Consider the following 13230-nt stretch of genomic DNA (forward strand, 5'->3'; position numbering starts at 1 on the left):
CTTAAGCAAGCTATCAACTTCTGCTTCAATTTTGTCTTGGTTTTATGACATGGATATTAAGGCCTGCTTCTATCAAGTTCAGTGCAAACAAAATTCCCCCTATCCTTGAATTTGAAGTGCCAGAACAGATTAGCAACCGTTTTCAATTCAAGATCGAAAAATATGCCATTCTCTCTTCAAAATCGTGGCACCTCTGCAGGGGCTAGCTTCAGGAAGCAGTCTCAGGGTTAGGCTGCAATCACACAGCCGTTACACAGAAGAAAGTGGTGGACAGCTTTCACTACATCACTGTGCCTGAGTTGATTAAAGAGTTGGTTAAATCCTAGTCACGTCTTCAGCGTCTGTAACAATGGTAGATAATCCTCATGGCTCAACACAAATAAAATCATTGCTATCTTAAAGTAAGCACATAACTGCAAGACCAAAAAACATGCAGTCGGATTTACTAATCAAGTGGCTAAAAATTACTAAATGAGCTTGCAGAGATCTGCATGATTTGAACAGTTACACGGTCTTACCACAGAGTGGACATGGGATATTCTTCCTGTGCTTGCAGGCATGAATGGGACAGCCATTGAAAATTTTGTCTGTGTCATTTTTAATGTTTCCTTCATGAACTGCACTTGGCATGTGGGCAGGACTGCTTCAGAAGATACCCAATATTTCCTGTACTGGAAGACCTCAGGGTAAGTAGGTCTGCTTGAATCTAGGGAATTTTGATTTCTGGTCTGACATGTGACATTGTCAATATTTAACTGATGCAATGTGTCATGTAAAGGAAAGAAGATTTCACAGGATGCCAGAATTACATTACAGATAACTGGGGAAGACACACAGGATGTAGATTCCAAAATGTGACAATTAAAAATAAGAGAGCTTATTTCCTGGTAAATGGGTCTAGAAGTGGACAAAACATTCAGCCGTATGAGAAGAGGATTATGCTGTACAAAATCGGTAAGGATTTTTTTTTTCAATTTTATTTCCAGTTTTATGCTAAAGGAATCCCTGGGAAAAAAGCATAAATTTTTAAAATACTGCTCCTCAGAACAAGTTTTTGGTTTTTTTCTTTTCCCCAACTTTGACGGCTGAAAAGTCAAAAGTATAAGAACGAACAGAAACAAATGAATGCAGAGACAATGTGAAATCATAGGTCAGAGGATTATGAACATTTCAGTCAAATATTTATTCTCTGAAAGAAAGTTATCATCTTTTGGGTTTAACTAGCTAAGAATGCCTGAGCAGGACTATCTAGATGTTGGTCTTATATCATTATCTCATATTTCTGTTCATCCACATAATAAAAAAGAACCAATTACCTCAACACTGTGAGCAAAAACTTTCATTTTTCTTTAATGGAAGAATGTTGCTAGTAAAAAAAAAAAAATAAAAGAAATTACTTCTGTTTAATATGAACACAGTATAAAAAAAAAACCCCAAACCCTGCACAGATTGTATGCTGAATTCAGTAAAATCTAGCAAATGGTTTGTGTTCTTTAATCTTACCTACTGTTGCTGCTGATACTCTAGGCTCCTCAACTGGAGCGTTAAATCAGGCAGTCCTGCTTCAGAATACAGGGTGAATATAGTAATTCTGGTAAAGCTTCATTACATCTTTGTAGACAAATTGCTTGAACATCTACCTATATTTTAAAAAGGCAGAGTGAAGAGAGCTGATTATTAATCAGTAGTATTTCTGATTATATTATTGTAGAAAAACTCACCCCTCCATTAAATGTCACTGTGAACTGTACAGAAGCTTCTCATAGTTGTGAAATTCAGTGGCAACCACCTCACACAAGTCATGTGAAAAGACATGCTTGTTTCAAATATGAAATTGTCATAGAAAACAAGGTAAGAATAATTATGACTCCTAAAAATATTTTGTATGCTTGTGTTTCCACTCATACTACCATACAACCAATACCCTGTTCTCTTTCCCTACTTAACTAACCTCTCCTTTTGGATATGCAGTGCCCCCCTTGCACATGAGCTGAGGACTGCTGTTACTCACAAATAGGGGCAGCAAAGTGAAGGAATGCTTTCAGTCCACTGTACAGCTGGTCCTTAAAGAAACTGGGCAAGGGATTCCCCACACTGTGGGTGAATAGCTATTTTAGCACATACAAGGGGATGGAACATATTACCTGACGACTTTATTATGAACAGTTACAGGATACATCAAATGAACTCTATATATTTCAAAAAACCAAACTACTATTAAATTGGATACAACCAATTTTATGTGTGCTTGTAAGGCAGTTTGGGTCCCAGTGTAGTCTTTCAGTCCTACTGCTGTTTTTTGATTAAGTTAGGTCAGGACCTTCTGTTCTGTGGTTTTCCTCTCTCCAGTCTCCTATCCCATCAGTCACTTTTTATCACGTCTTTCACAAACTCACTTTGTATTTATTCCTACTTCTTGTAGTCATCATTACGGCTCAGTCAGGTTTATGGTATTACTAAATTAGGTCCAAAGAAGTAACACATGCTTTATTATAAAGGCGCACCTGTAAGTTAGGATGTGCTGCAAGAGCTCTTAAGTATCTCCACTTGGACCCCCATACTTTCCATCCTGCCCTTTGTGTATCCAACCGTGCCTTCTTCTCTTATTGCCTCCATTTACTGACAGCAGCATGGTGTTGCTGAAGGAGTTTAGGAGTTTAGGTTTATCTAAAGTTGGTCTGCAGCATACACAATCAGGACGGTTGCACCACAGCTGTCACAATCAGATATAAGGGGCAGTAATACAGCATCTATTCACTGTGGGGTTTTATCAAGTTCTGTGTCCTTTCTTTTTAACTTAAAGTGGAAAGAGCGATCCACATCTTTGAATAAAAAGAAATATTCTGTCAGGTTATTGGAACAGAATATCCAGGTTTTCCAGGTCTTAACTTTATATGGTTGTTATTATACATTTCAGTAATTGCAAGTATTTTGAAGACTTGGACGAGTACGGAAAGTGGCATTATATCCATCAAAAACAAAGTTTGAAATATTTGTGAGTTCATTGTTCCAATAGTAAAAAATAAAAAAAAAAGGAGACATAACATAGCTAAATTAAATGTTTAATCATGTAAAAGCTACACAGACAAAAGTTTAAATGGGAAAAACATTGTCACAGTTTACTAATTTTTTTTAGATACTTTGTTTTGTACAATTTTGATCGGTGATCAACCTGAGCCTTTTTTTGTTTAGTTCTTTGATATTCAGTTCTGCAATCAAATTTAAAGGGTACAGTATTTCAGAGCACCAGTGATGAGGAAAAAACCTTTTAGTGGAGGAACAGCTTAACTTTATGGTTTTTAAAATAATGCATTTAAAATATTAAATGTACCTTTTTTTCCTGAAAATCAAACATTCATAAGGCAGGACCCCTTACTATATAGTAACAAAAAGAACAATCATAAAAATTGAAATTTTCTCTTGTTGCTAGGCTGATCCTGAGAAAATCATCAAAAACGCATCTAAAACAGTAAGTCTTTATTGCCATATTAATCTAACGTTTATGCTGGGTTGAAATGTCACCTATATCAGAGCATCCTCCAACCAAATTGTTTTGGTTTCACTCTACCAGTTTCAGTATACTATGTATGCTCTTTATTGACAATTTTCCTAAACTCAAAGTTTTAAACTGTTATATATAAAACATGGTACAAAATATACCTACATATGTGGAACTTTACATTACTTCTATGCAAGTCACAAAATCTTCCATTTTACAGTCTTCTGTGCTTGCTACCAAATTAATATGTATGTACAAATATGGATCATAAATCCACGTTACACTGAGACACACAAAATTTGGAGAAATTTTTTCTTTATTAATGGTCTCTGGAAGGGGTTGAGATGGAGGAGGCAAGAAAATATCACCTGAAAGATTAAGCCAGTTAAAGAAGGAGGGAAAAAAAAATCAGGTTTTCAAGAAGGCTCAATCTTCTTCTGAGAACAATTTCAATAAATATGAAATTTTTCCCTTCTGTATAATCTGGCTGTTAAACTCTACTCCAGTTTTGAAAACATCTATGGTAAGGGAATGCCAGATCTTTAAAGAATTACCTTATAGTAGAATAAAACATGTACAGAATTAAATTAAACTGATGATTTTTTTTTTTTTTAAAGTCTCATTTTTCAGCAGAGGCCAAGGAGCCAGGGAAGAATACTGCAAATTTCATCTTCACATCACCAATAACAAAAATGTTCAGACAAAAGGAATTATGATTGAACAAGCTAATTTATTAAGGAATAATTTTCTATTTGTTATTTCACTCTAGTCTGTTCACAGAAGTATGTGTAAAATTTTCTTTTGTAGCTGTTTGCATCATTAAATGAGCCTGATGCATTCTTAATATCTGTACATCTAGTGATTAAAAAGTTCTCAGTCTAGCTGTTTTGCATTTAGGGAAGTGACATCCCAGGAAACTCCTACATATTTGGGAGCTTCAGTGCAGAAAAAAGGTACAGCGTCAAAATTAGAGCAACTGACAACGGATGTTTAGTGAGCACAAGCTGGGGAGAGTGGAGTACACCCGTAGAGTTTGGTAAGAATTAAAATCACCTCCTTGACTTAGTTTTCCCTCAGTTATTACTTGTCTGCCTCATTTATTACTTCATACTTACAGATGGAAACACATTGATATTTGCACATTAATTTGCTAGGATGAAAAGGAGCAAAGAATTGGCGTATCTCTTAATATGAGGGAGGTCTCCAAGCATTCTGGTGTGACAGTGGGTGCTTCTTGCAAGGAGATAATGATTAAAGCAGACCTTTTTGAGGTCTGTTGCCAGCTCTTTTCCTTCTTCCATTTCTACTTCTGGCTTTATAAACTTCTCTTTTACCCTGCTACTCTCTGCCACCGTAGATTTTAGAGTACTCTCTAGGCCTCAGTCCCTCACAAAATGCTTGGTAAGGTCTCAAGTTACCATAGACAGTCCACATACTGTCATCCATCCCATTCCTTCACATGTTACAGGGCAATGAGGTGCTAAGCTAAAGAAGCAGCCACTTCATACCGGTTCTTGACACTGTGAGGCAAAGCAGACTGCACATAGCTGTGCAATCATTCCTGTTCTGTGATACTAATCAACACTTTGATGATTGCTTGTCTTTCAGGAAAAGAACTTACATTTACTTCATCATATATGTTATTTCTGATATCAGTGCTGGCAGCAAGTCTCATACTTTTTCTCTGCACAATGTAAGCCTTATTTCTTGAGCAAAATTTTTATTCTGTAGATGAAACAATACTTCTTTCCCCAACAGAAGATTTCTGGCCTCCTTTTAAAGGAGAGGAAGGAGAGGGAAAGTTGACACTGAACTATAGCAGGAGTCATGACATGCTGGATGTTTCTCAAGTGGGTTCTCTATTTCTGATTCCCAAACTTCTTACCCACTTGATCAATATAACACAACACTTTCCAATACTGGGACAAGGCCTTATATTAGTGCCGCTTTCCTGCCATCAGACTCTGCAATGTAGATGGGTGGTACATGAAATTGCTTCCTTGTTTTGAGGATATTTCCTTTTCAGATACTTAAAAAAGCAACTTCCTATGATTCTTTAATAAGTCATAAAATAAATTATTATCATCCAAATTCTGAACAATGAAATGATACCATTGTATTCAGTCTATGTAATTTTTAGTTACTCTTTCTCTACTTTGTTTTAGAGGAATAAAATAATACCTCAGGAGCATTATTATATAGTGCGTTTTCATATGTTTGCATACTAAGTCTTTTCTTCACTAAGCCTTTTTGTCATTGTAGAAACATTTATTTGAAAAAAACCTCTGCTACAGTGCCACAGCCAAGAGACGCATTCCATAAGATCTCTGTAATGGATTTCCAGGTATGTTTTCTTTCCATTTCCATGAAATTTGTTGTAAATAAGGAGGAAGAAAGAAGTTTACAGTACGTGGAAGAAGGCACTGACCGCTTGGGAAGATTACAAGAATGCTGTCAGAGTATGCAGGGATGAAACAAGGAAAGCCAAGGCCTCCTTGGAATTAAACCTGGCAAGGGTTGTCAAGGTCAGCAGGAAAGGTTTCTTCAAGTGCATCGGAGGCAAAAGGAAAACTAGAGAAAATGTGGGCCCGCTGTTGAATGAGACAGGTGCCAGGGTGACAGATGTTGCAGAGAAGGTGGAGTTACTGAATGCCTTCTTTGCTTCAGTCTTTACTGCTCCGGCCAGCCCTCAGGAGTCCCAGACATTGGAGGTAAAAGAGAAAGTCTGGAGGAAGGGAGACTTTCCCTTGGTTGAGGACGATCAAGTTAGAGACCAATTAAGTAAACTGGACGTTCACAAGTCCATGGGTCCTGATGGGATGCACCCGCAAGTGCTGAGCGAGCTGGCAGAAGTCATTGCTGGGCCACTCTCCATCATCTTTGAAAGGTCCTGGAGAACAGGCGAAGTGCCTGAGGGCTGGAGGAAAGCCAATGTCACTCCAGTCTTCAAAAAGGGCAAGAAGGAAGACCCAGGAAACTACAGGCCAGTCAGCCTCACCTCCATCCCTGGAAAGATGATGGAACAACTCATTCTGGGTGTCATCTCAAAGCACCTGGAGGAAAAGAAGGTTATCAGAAGTAGTCAACTTGGAGTCACCAAGGGGAAAGCATGTCTGACCAATCTGATAGCCTTCTACGATGGCATGACTGCATGGATAGATGAGGGGAGGGCAGCAGATGTTGTCTACCTTGACTTCAGCAAGGCTTTCGACACTGTCTCCCACATCATCCTCATAGGCAAGCTTAGGAAGTGTGGGCTAGATGAATGGACAGTGGAGTGGATTGAAAACTGGCTGATAGACAGAGCTCAGAGGGTTGTGATTAGTGGCACAGAGTCTAGTCAGAGGTCTGTAACAAGTGGTATTCCCCAGGGGTCAGTACTGGGTCCAGTCCTGTTCAATATATTCATCAATGACCTGGATGAAGGGATAGAGTGTGCCCTCAGCAAGTTTGCTGATGACACAAAACTGGGAGGAGTGGCTGACACATCGGAAGGCTGTGCTGCCATTCAGCGTGACCTGGACAGGCTGGAGAGTTGGGCAGAGAGGAACCTTATGAAATTCAACAAAGGCAAGTGTAAGGTACTGCACCTGGGGATGAATAACCCCATCCATCAATACAGGTTAGGGGCTGACCTGCTGGAAAGCAGCTCTGTGGAAAGGGACCTGGGAGTCCTGGTGGACAACAGGATGACCATGAGCCAGCAATGGGCCCTTGTGGCCAAGAAGGCCAATGGCATCCTGGGGTGCATCGAGAAGAGTGTGGCAAGCAGGTCGAGGGAGGTTATCCTCCCCCTCCACTCTGCCCTGCTGAGGCCGCATCTGGAGTACTGTGTCCAGTTCTGGGCTCCCCAGTTCAAGAATGACAGGGAGCTGCTGGAGAGGGTACAGCAAAGGGCTACAAAGATGATTAGGGGACTGGAACATCTTTCTTATGAGGAAAGGCTGAGGGACTTGGGTCTTTTTAGTCTGGAGAAGAGAAGACTGAGGGGAGCTCTTATCAATGCTTATAAATACTGAAGGGGTGGGTGCCAGGAGGATGGGGCCAGTCTTTTTTCAGTGCTGCCCAGTGACAGGACGAGAGGTAACGGGCAGAAACTTGGTCATAGGAAGTTCCATCTAACCATGAGGAGGAACTTTACTTTGAGGGTGGCAGAGCACTGGAACAGGCTTCCCAGAGAGGTTGTGGAGTCTCCTTCTCTGGAGATATTCAAAACTCGCCTGGACGCATTCCTGTGCAATCTGCTGTAGGAGAACCCGCTCTGGTGGGGGGTTTGGACTGGATGATCTCCAGAGGTCCCTTCCAACCCCTATCATTCTGTGGTTCTGTGATCCATTGCAGTCTCAAAGGTATGACCTAAGTGTCAGAAAGATGCACAGAAGCAAGGATAAATTTTTGTTCTTTTTCTTGTTCTTGGGGTATTGAAAGAGAAGGTCCATATGCAATAATTCTTCTGTTTTTCCTTTTCCATTTTGAAACATTTGTCATCTGTCTACTTGGAGCATTAGAGAACATACACAATCTCACCCTGCTCTCCCTATAAGCCATATGCTATCACTAGAACAGTGCTGAGCCTAAGCTTATCAACCCAATAATAATGCAGGATCAGACTGTTGGTCAGCTATGGGAAGGGAAGGGGCAAAGAAATCCACTGCTGGCCAAAAGTAGTTGTGCCATAGCAGATGTTGAGACCCATGTTAGTATTTGGCAGTGATGCTGAAGGAGGAAAAGATTCTAGGGTATGGTAAGCAAGAAAGTATAGCAGAGAGCTGAGAGGTTCTAGCTTATGTGGAGAGCTGGAGAGACTCGTGAGAAGAAGAAGGAACAGACAGACAGACATTGCAAGTAACAGAGGGAAACTGCCCATTTAGAGAGCATGTTGAAAAGTTTGCTATAATTTGCTGAAAGTCTTTTAAGTTGGCTACAGCCAGGTCTGGAAGCAAGAAAGTGTCTGCAAGGACACACTGGATCACTGGTGAACCTTTGTAAATCCTTTTACTTTGTCTTCCTTTGTCACGTTAACTTTCCTATATTTAAAAAGATGAGTTTTCTGACCTTTGAATTGAAAAGTCTCTTGTTCCTCTTTGGGGAGCTTATCATGGAGGGAAGACCTACACATGTCTACTTCAGTCCTCTCACTGACAGAGTCCCACTACAGCTTCTATATAATAAATAACAACTCTCTGAATAACAGGAGTTTCATAAATTGTAAACTTGTGACTAATCTCATGCATGAAACACTAATGAAATGTTTTATTCTTCCTTTAACAGACAGAACATAAGAATGAATTAACAAAGCATGAAACCGAAGAAATAATAACAATTATTGAAGAAGTGGCATAATGGCATGCAAGTGAAATGAGCAACTTGAATTTTTTCAAACATATATATCTTGTTGTCAGTAATAGACAGGTTTTTCATAGTCTCTCTCTTTTGCAAGCAGAGAAAATAGTGTTGCCTGTGAAGACAATTCCTCAAGAGCCTATCTTTAAAAGAGTCTTTGTATTTGATTGCTTTTCCCTTAAATAATTTGTTTGGACTACTTTTGTTTCGTCTTATGATGAGTATTCTTGCAACGTTTCAGCAAAAAATATTTCAGTAGTGCTTTGGAAGTTATTATACTACTTCTGAACACCATGCAAAAGAATAAAATATGAACAACCAAACTTAAGGGGTTTATACAGGATCTCCAGTGGTCCAGTGCCTTGGAAAAGGTACAGCTATATTGAGACTGTGATCAGGAATAAAAATTTGTCATCTGTATGAAAACCCACTGAAAACTGGCCAAGATTAAACCTCTTAAAAATGATCATTTACTCATACAAAATGAATATTGCTATAATTCTCCTGGCTTGCTTGTACCCTGCCATTTTGCCCTTCCAGCAGGTCTCAGGATGGTTAAAGTCATCTCAGGTGGTTGAAATTCCCTCGTGGTAGAGAAACTTCTCTCAGGGTGATAAAATTCCACTAGAACAGATGACCTCCAAAAGGCCTCCTTTGAAACCAAGTTTTTCTATGATTCTGTGTTTCTAAATAAGCTTTCATTAACAATTTGTTTTTAATAGCTTTTTAAAACACAACCAGAGAAGGAGCCTTCTGTTTAAGTTATAACTATCAACAGATAAAAGCACATTCATCAGAAGTGGCCAACTAAAGCCAAAGCTTACTTTAATCTAAGGGGAATGAAACAGATAGGGTCTACTGGATCCTGTCATCCTGCTTCACTCACAATCAGTCATGGCCATTGGTGCACCCCTTACATCCCCACTGCTTTCACTATGAAAGCTGCTGAGGCTGCAAAGCCATTCAGAAAACTGAAATTCACTACTAGCACCCTGATGAGAACACCAGAAATCCTGTCCATGAGGTGGTGGTTGTGAGAGTAAGAGCAGAGTGAAAGTATCCCTTTCCCACTCCTGGGCAAAGGCCCAATATAACACTTACTGGGAAAGGATGGTCAGGCTATATAACCTAATCAAGTGGTTCAGATATTCACACAGATAGAAGTCCTGCATTCTGGTCTCCTATGGCTGTTCCTCTCTTCTGTGGAGAAAGACATTTGCTAAAAACTAGAAAGTTCTTGCTTCAAGGACCAAAGAGAAGGCCTTGTCTCCCATTTGTATTTTTGTGGTCTACACAAAAGCTGCAAGACACCATGTGGTGGGTTGACCCTGGCTGGATGCCAGGTGCCCACCAAAGCCACTCTATCACTACTCCTCCTCAGCTGGGCAGGGGAGATAAAAATGTAATGAAAGGCTCCTGGGTCGAGATAAGGACAGGGAGAGAACATTCATCAATTACCATCACAGGCAAAACAGACTCCACTTGGGGAAATTAGTTCAATTTATTGACAATCAAATCAGAGTAGGATAATGAGAAATAAAACCAAATCTTAAAACATCTTCCCCCCACCCCTCCCTTCTGCCCAGGCTTAACTTTACTCCTGAATTCACTTCCTCCTCCTGTCCAGCGGCACAGGGGGTGGGGAATGGGGGTGGTGGTCAGTTCATCACACGTTGTTTCTGCCGCTCCTTCCTCCTCAGGGGGAGGGCTCTTCACACTCTTCCTCTGCTCCAGTGTTGGGTCCCTCCCACAGGAGACAGACTTCCATGAACTTCTCCAACGTGAGTCCTTCCCATGGGCTGCAGTTCTTCATGAACTGCTCCAGCATGGGTCCTTCCCACGGGGTGCAGTCTTTCAGGAACAGACTGCTCCAGCGTGGGTCCCCCGTGGGGTCACAAGTCCTGCCAGCAAACCTGCTCCAGTGTGGGCTTCTCTTTCTATGTCCACAGGTGGACTTTTGGTCACTGTCCTTGTGGTCTGTTTGGATTGTTCTGCTGCAGTATATTCCAGTTTAAAAACAAAAAGTGCCCAAACCCCAAAACCTCAAAACCCAGACTTCCTTATTTTGTTACAGAGGTACATAATCTGAGGGAGCACCAGAGAGCATGTTACTCCTCTGCTGCCTGCTCTACAGGCTCAGGATATCTTCAGAGTGGGAGCATGGGGCTTTGCTTGGGGTTCACAAATAGTCATACAGTTCAGGGTTCAACTGGAGAACTCTGTCCTTGTTCTTGTCCTTGACCACCCATTGCAAGATGCATAATTGGAATTACTCAAAGGTTGGAAGTTGATGGTACGTCCCAGGACCAGATTTAGGCACAGAAAAAACACCCAGTTGCCCAGGGCAGTGTCCCACTGCATCAACGCTAAACACTGTAATGAAAGGGTGTCTCAGATACAGACACTACCCAGCAATCCATCCACAGCCGTCAGTGGGCACAACCTTGTGGTTCAATTGCTTCTGCCAAGAAATCTCCATAGGAGTGTGGACCTACACTCCCCTCACAGCAACAGCTGCCCTTAAACACCACCCCTAAAGTGGTGCAGGATCAGCAAATGCAACTTTGGTGCAATTGATCCCAGCCTTCCTCCTCCCCAGCCCAATCTCTGGGTACGCCTCAACTCCCTCCCTCCTCTGCTCCTGCAGTGTGAGGTGTCAGAGGGTGAGCAGAGCTCCCGGTTTGGATGTGTCTGCTGCAGGAGTGTGTAGGAGACTGCCTAATGCTCTGGAAACTGACCTGTTGGAGGAGGGAGACCACGGGAGGTGAAAGGCTGAGGGAAAGGAGAGAGAAAGGCAGATGCATGGAAACTCTGTCTTCCTTCATTTTCCGGAACCCCATTTGATTCTCTGTCACATTTTCTACAGCTCTGATTTTACTACCATGGGCACTTCCCCCATTCCTTTCTCCATGAAATGCAGTCTGTTACCACCATAAAATCGAGTGCTTTTCTTCCAAACGTAAGGACCCAATAAAGTGAGTGGTTTTTTCATTCTTTGTGATCAGAAGTCCTTTCTTCCATCTTTACAGCACAGTAAGTGTTAAAAAAATACCTACATGGATAAGTATGGAATTTCTTTAATCTGGAAGTGCAGTGAAACTTCTAACATCTGAATGACTATCCTAGGCCCAGACCTGAAGTCTAAACTTTCAGTTGCTTTTTCTGTTGACACCTTGAATGTGATAGGGATAGTGACAGTGATTCTTATCAAAAAGATCTTCTTCTATTTTGGTAGAACATCCACCTACTCTTATTTGTTCCACATTCTCACTGCTTGCTTCATAACTATGCTTCTCCTGGCATATGAAGAAAGTGAACTCCCATCAATTGGTCCTCATAAAGACACCATTGCCTTAGACCTTTCCCTCTGAAACTACAAAAGACCAGGCCAGGCTCTGTTGATTCTCTTGTGATTACTGTTTCTAGGGATGACTGGAGCTTTTTTAAGTTCTGGGTGCTAAAGGTGAGTTGTTCATCTCCTCAATCAATACTGAGTTACTGACAGATATGATCAAATGCATGAACACAACCATAGGGTGTCACTTAATACATTGCTTTTCAGTTCAGGCCTTGTTCTGTGCTTCTGGTACTGCATGTGAGCAGAAGTGGAGCTGGTTTGATTTTTATTTTTGTAGAAAATACTTTTGTAATCAAAAAATTGCTAATATGATGAGTAGACTTGCTTTGCTACACGAGTTCCCTTTATACCGTATGAGTTGCAGAGAAGAAAGCAGGTCAGATATCCAATTTGGGGTGTTGGCTGGTCTCAGCGACAACTTGGTATCATTCATGTTTACAAGCAATGTAACAGAATGAACCTGAAAATGACAGCACACTTATAGCTTGTCAGTCATCAATCACAGAATCACAGAATCACAGAATCAGTATGGTTGGAAAAGACCTGTAAGATCATCGAGTCCAACCAATCTCACACTCTAGCAGGAATCTAGGAAGCAGAAATACTCATGAGCCTAGGAATTTCTGGGTGTCTAGAAAATAAGCCCTCTTTGTCCCCAAAGGCAGTCAGCACTGCACTGCATTGTTTTTGGCTTTCTCTTTTGGAAAGAACTCTATTTTAGTTATGTATGACTAGCCGATATTTGAACTACTGCTGATATGGTTACATCACTCCATATGTCAATAAAGCAGCAGTAGGATAGGAATGACCTTGGGATTTTGATGAAGATGAATCCTGGAGCATCCTGGAAGGGTGCTGGGCAGCAGGTGACTGTTTCCAAATATAGTAGGCAAGAAATGGGAGTGGTGGAGAAGCACATGGACAGTTTTCTCTCCTACAAGTTTTTAGCTCCAGCAGAATGGATATGCCTGTCTTTAAGAGGAAAACATTGACATATCTTGCTGTTTGAAAAATGCCATATTTTCCAGTG

At 40.9% G+C, this 13230-nt stretch overlaps 1 protein-coding gene across 1 annotated transcript; it reads left to right on the plus strand.

Moving 5' to 3' along the window:
• Nucleotides 1-558: 558 nt before the first annotated feature.
• LOC132318582 (granulocyte-macrophage colony-stimulating factor receptor subunit alpha-like) lies at nucleotides 559-8842 on the plus strand. Its single transcript, XM_059826270.1, has 8 exons — nucleotides 559-686; nucleotides 779-954; nucleotides 1712-1851; nucleotides 3431-3469; nucleotides 4397-4535; nucleotides 5108-5192; nucleotides 5762-5843; nucleotides 8771-8842. Exons 1-8 carry the CDS (start codon nucleotides 559-561, stop codon nucleotides 8840-8842), a joined length of 861 nt encoding a protein of 286 aa, XP_059682253.1.
• Nucleotides 8843-13230: the final 4388 nt, after the last annotated feature.

Source organism: Gavia stellata, chromosome 1 (assembly GCF_030936135.1).
Source record: "Gavia stellata isolate bGavSte3 chromosome 1, bGavSte3.hap2, whole genome shotgun sequence".
Taxonomy (NCBI): domain Eukaryota; kingdom Metazoa; phylum Chordata; class Aves; order Gaviiformes; family Gaviidae; genus Gavia; species Gavia stellata.

Excerpts from the sequence above, each read along its gene's own strand:
- LOC132318582 (XM_059826270.1), top strand. The coding sequence starts at position 559 with ATGAATGGGACAGCCATTGAAAATTTTGTCTGTGTCATTTTTAATGTT. Across the intron at positions 955-1,711 it reads GATTATGCTGTACAAAATCG|AAAAACTCACCCCTCCATTA; the intron begins GTAAGGATTTTT and ends ATATTATTGTAG. Across the intron at positions 5,193-5,761 it reads ATACTTTTTCTCTGCACAAT|AAACATTTATTTGAAAAAAA; the intron begins GTAAGCCTTATT and ends TTGTCATTGTAG.